This window comes from Nothoprocta perdicaria, unplaced genomic scaffold (genome assembly GCF_003342845.1).
Source record: "Nothoprocta perdicaria isolate Ctin4 unplaced genomic scaffold, notPer1 scaffold_170, whole genome shotgun sequence".
NCBI lineage: Eukaryota > Metazoa > Chordata > Aves > Tinamiformes > Tinamidae > Nothoprocta > Nothoprocta perdicaria.
In genome coordinates, this window is record NW_020454872.1 from 1,670,223 (window position 1) to 1,674,299 (window position 4,077).

Below are 4,077 nucleotides of genomic sequence, written 5' to 3' on the forward strand. Positions count from 1 at the left end.
CCCATGGGTGCAGCCCCAAAATGCACCGCGCGCCGCCCCCACACGGCGCCTTCCTGTTTATGCCCCCCCCGGTCCCGAGGGAAACACGCCAGGAGCCGGGCCCCCCACGAGCTCATTGGGGCGCGGGGACCCCCCACCCAGCCCTGCGCATTGTCCCCTCCCAACAGGGCAGCACCGGCTCCTGGGCCCCCTGAACTGGGGTGATGCCCCCCCCCAATACACACAGCATGATGTGACCCCCCCCAAAGCAACCACTGGGCCCTAGCACCCCTGGGTGCCATCGTAGCGCCAGGCTCCCCCAAATACCCTCCCTGGGACCTGCCTTCCTCAATGAACTGATCCCCCCCCGCCAGATATGTGCATCAGGGTYTTGGATACCACCCCCAGAAATAAACCTATATATTGGGGTCTTGCTCTCCCCCCAACAAGCACCCCAAGGCATGGATGGGGATGAGCAAGGAAAGGGGGTGCCGGGGTGTCCCCACGCAGGGTCTCCAGGCTGCGGAAGAGCGGACACCCAACCCCCAAAGGGCTGAGCCCCCTTATCCCAGCACCTCCCGGTGGGGGTGGTGGCACCCCAAAATGACATTTCCCCCCCCCAAGCAGGAGGCAGCCCCCAAGGGGGCTCCCCCGACCCCCCCAAACCCTGCGTGTCCCCAGCCCTAGCCCCGCGCCGGCGCCGTACCGGACACCGAGACCCTCATGACGGCCTCCAGCGGGCGGTTGTTGTCCAGCGCCGGGCTGAGGCGCAGCTCGCCCGTGCCCGCGTCCAGCAGCACCAGCTGCAGCTCRTTGCCCTGCTCGAACGCGTAGCGGAGCCGGTCCGAGACGTCGGGGTCGTGGGCCGGCACGCGGCCGATGACGCCGCCGGGGAAGGCGCCCGAGCCGTTGGCCACGTAGTTGTTGAAGAGGATCTCGAAGTTGCGCAGCTGGGGGCTGTTGTCGTTGGTGTCGCGCAGGCGCACGTGCACCGTGGCGCGGCTCACGAGCGGCGCCGACGTGGCCTGCACCACCATCACGTACTCCGCCTTGCTCTCGTAGTCCAGGTCGGCCAGCGCCGTGAGCTCGCCGGAGAAGATGTCCAGCTGGAAGACCTCGGGGATGTTGCCCTCCACGATCTGGTACATGATCTGCGCGTTGGGGCCCTCGTCGGGGTCGCTGGCCGTGATGCGGGCCACCACCAGCCCRATGGGGCTGTTCTCCTCCACGAAGATGTCGAACTCGTCCCGCTCGAACACGGGCGGGTTGTCGTTGACGTCCAGCACCGTCACCTGGATCTCCACGGGCGTCCGCCGCGCCGGGATGCCCTTGTCCACGGCATAGGCGCGCAGGGCGTAGAGCGGGACGTTCTCCCGGTCCAGGCGCCGCAGCGTGCGCACGATGCCCGAGGTGGACTCGATGATGAAGTCGCCCTCGCCGTCATCGCCGCCCTGGAAGGTGTAGAAGACCCTGCCATTGAGCCCCGAGTCRCGGTCGGTTGCGGAGACCTGGAGGACGCTGGTGAAGGTCGGTACGTCCTCGTACACAGAGCCCTGGTAGCCGTCTCGGAGGAACTGCGGCGCGTTGTCGTTGACGTCGCTCACCAGGATCTCCAGGTAGGTGGTGTCGGACTTCTGCGGGATGCCGTTGTCCCGCGCCGTGATGGCCAGGGTGTAGGACACCTGGTCCTCATAGTCCAGCTCCATCTGGGTGGTGACAGCCCCCGTGTCCGCGTTGATCCGGAACTGGGGGATGCTGTCCTCCATCAGGTAGGTGATGCGGGCGTTTTCGCCCGTGTCCTCATCCGTGGCACTGATGACCACCACCGTAGTGCCCACGGGCCGGTCCTCGTTGATGTTGACGGTGTAGTGGGAGCTCTGGAAGACRGGTCGGTGCGTGTTGGCGTCCGTGACGTTGACGACGACCTGGGCCGTGTCGTGGCGCGTGCCGTCGGAGGCGGTGATGCTGAGCAYGTACTGGCGCTCCAGCTTGTAGTCCAGGGGCAGGGCGAGCGAGATGAGGCCGCCGCCGCTCTGGCTGGTGATGGAGAAGCGGTTGCGGGTGTTGCCGCTGGAGATCTGGTAGGTGATGACACTGTTGGCGTCGCGGTCGACGGCGGACACGGTGAGCACGCTGGTGCCCACGGCCGCGTCCTCGTTGAGGCGGGCGCCGTACTCCCGCTGCGTGAACTCGGGGCTGTTGTCATTGACGTCGAGGACAGTGATGCTGACGCTGGCCGAGGACGCCATGGGGGGGCTGCCCTGGTCCCGCGCCTCCACGCCGAAGCTGTAGAAATCCACCGCCTCGCGGTCCAGCTCGGAGGCCACCACGATCCAGCCGGTGCTGTTGTTGATGGCGAAGGGGAAGCCGGTGCCGGTCTCCAGCAGGCTGTAGCCCAGGCGGGCGTTATCGCCCGAGTCGGCGTCGATGGCCTGGATGTGGATGACGGAGTAGCCCAGGGGCACATTCTCCAGCACGGTGGCCTGGAAGGGCGTGCTCACGAAGATGGGCGCGTTGTCGTTGACGTCCAGCACCTGCACCGTCACCAGCCCGCTGATGTTGGAGAGGGGCGGGCGGCCGCCGTCCTGCGCCCGGATGCGCAGCGTGTACTCCTTGCTGGCCTCGTAGTCCAGGGGGCTGACGACGTCGAGGGCGCCCGTCTGCGCGTCGATGTAGAAGTGGCCGCGCGTGTTGCCGCTCACGATGCTGTAGTGCACCAGGGCGTTGCTGCCCTTGTCRCGGTCGGTGGCCGTCACCCGCAGCACGGCCGAGTTGGGCGCCACRTCCTCGGGCACCTGCGCCACGTAGCGCTTGCTGCTGAACTGCGGCGCGTTGTCGTTGTCGTCCTCCACGGCGATGCGCACCGTGGCCGTGGCGCTGCGGGGCCCCGGCTCCTGGCCCTGGTCGGCGGCCTCCACCAGCAGCTCGAAGGCCTCCACGGCCTCGCGGTCCACGGCGCCCCGCGTGCGGATGACGCCGGAGCGCGCGTCGATCTCGAAGACCTCGTTAGGGCCGCCGCCGTTGAGGAGGCGGTAGAGGATGTTGGCGTTGGCGCCGGCGTCGCCGTCGGTGGCCCGCACCGTGAGCACCTCGTAGCCCACCTCCAGGTTCTCCCGCACGCTCTCCCGGTACTCGCTCTGCTCGAAGGCCGGGTCGTGGTCGTTGGCGTCACTCACGGTCACGGTGAGCGTGGCCAGCGCCGTGCGCCGCGGCGCGCCGTGGTCCACGGCCGTCACGCGGAACACGTGGCTGCTCTTGCTCTCGCGGTCCAGCGGGGCGGCGGTGGTGACGGCGCCGCTCGCCGGGTCCACGGCGAACAGGGCGTCCGAGCGGCTGTCGAAGAGCGCGGCCATGGCGTAGCGCAGGCGCCCGGCCTCGCCGCCGTCGGGGTCCACGGCCGTGAGCTGCGCCACCGCCGTGCCCGCCGGCTGGTTCTCCGCCACCGTCGCCTGGTAGCTCGAGGGCTGGAACTGCGGCGCCGTGTTGGTGCCGCGCCGCCCGCGCCGCCGCCCGCTGCCTCCGGGGCCGCGGCTCCCCGCTGTGCTCCCGGGGCTGCCCCCGGCGCTGCCGCCGCCCCGGGAAGTGCTGGAGCCGGTGGAGGAGCCGCTGCCGCCGCTGCTCTCGGTGCTGCTGTTGTTCCCGGTGCCTGGAAAGGCGCTGGTGCCGCCGCCGCTCCCGGTGCGGCCGCTGCTGTCCTGGGAAGCGCCGGAGGCTGCGGAGGAGCTGGTGCTGCCGCTGGTCCCGGTGCTGCTGTTGTTCCCGGTGCCTGGAAAAGCTCCGATACTGCCGCTGTTCCCGGTGCCGCCGCTGTCCTGGGAAGCGCCGGAGCCGGTGCTGCCGCCGCTCCCGCCGCCGCTGTTGTTCCCSGTGCCTGGAAAAGCGCCGCCGCCGCCGTTGTTCCCGGAGCCCTGGGAAGAGGCGCAGCCGGCGGAGGAGCCGCTGCTGCCGGTGCCGCCGATGCTCGTGGGAACGCCGGTGCCCGCGGAGGGCCCGGTGGCGGCGGGGCGCAGGGGCGGCCGCGCTCCCGGCGGGCAGGTGCCGGTGCCGGTGCCGGTACCGGGCAGCGCCAGCGCGGGCAGCAGCAGCAGCAGCAGCAGC

At 70.1% G+C, this 4,077-nt stretch overlaps 1 protein-coding gene across 1 annotated transcript in view; it reads right to left on the reverse strand.

Moving 5' to 3' along the window:
- The window catches only part of CELSR2 (cadherin EGF LAG seven-pass G-type receptor 2), a 24,118-nt gene extending 20,771 nt beyond the window's left edge, over positions 1–3,347 (reverse strand). The window contains exon 1 of the mRNA XM_026036075.1: positions 686–3,347. Within this exon, the coding sequence (XP_025891860.1) occupies positions 686–3,332 (2,647 nt within the window). The 5' untranslated portion in view covers positions 3,333–3,347. The remainder of the gene's footprint in view (positions 1–685) is intronic.
- Positions 3,348–4,077: the final 730 nt, after the last annotated feature.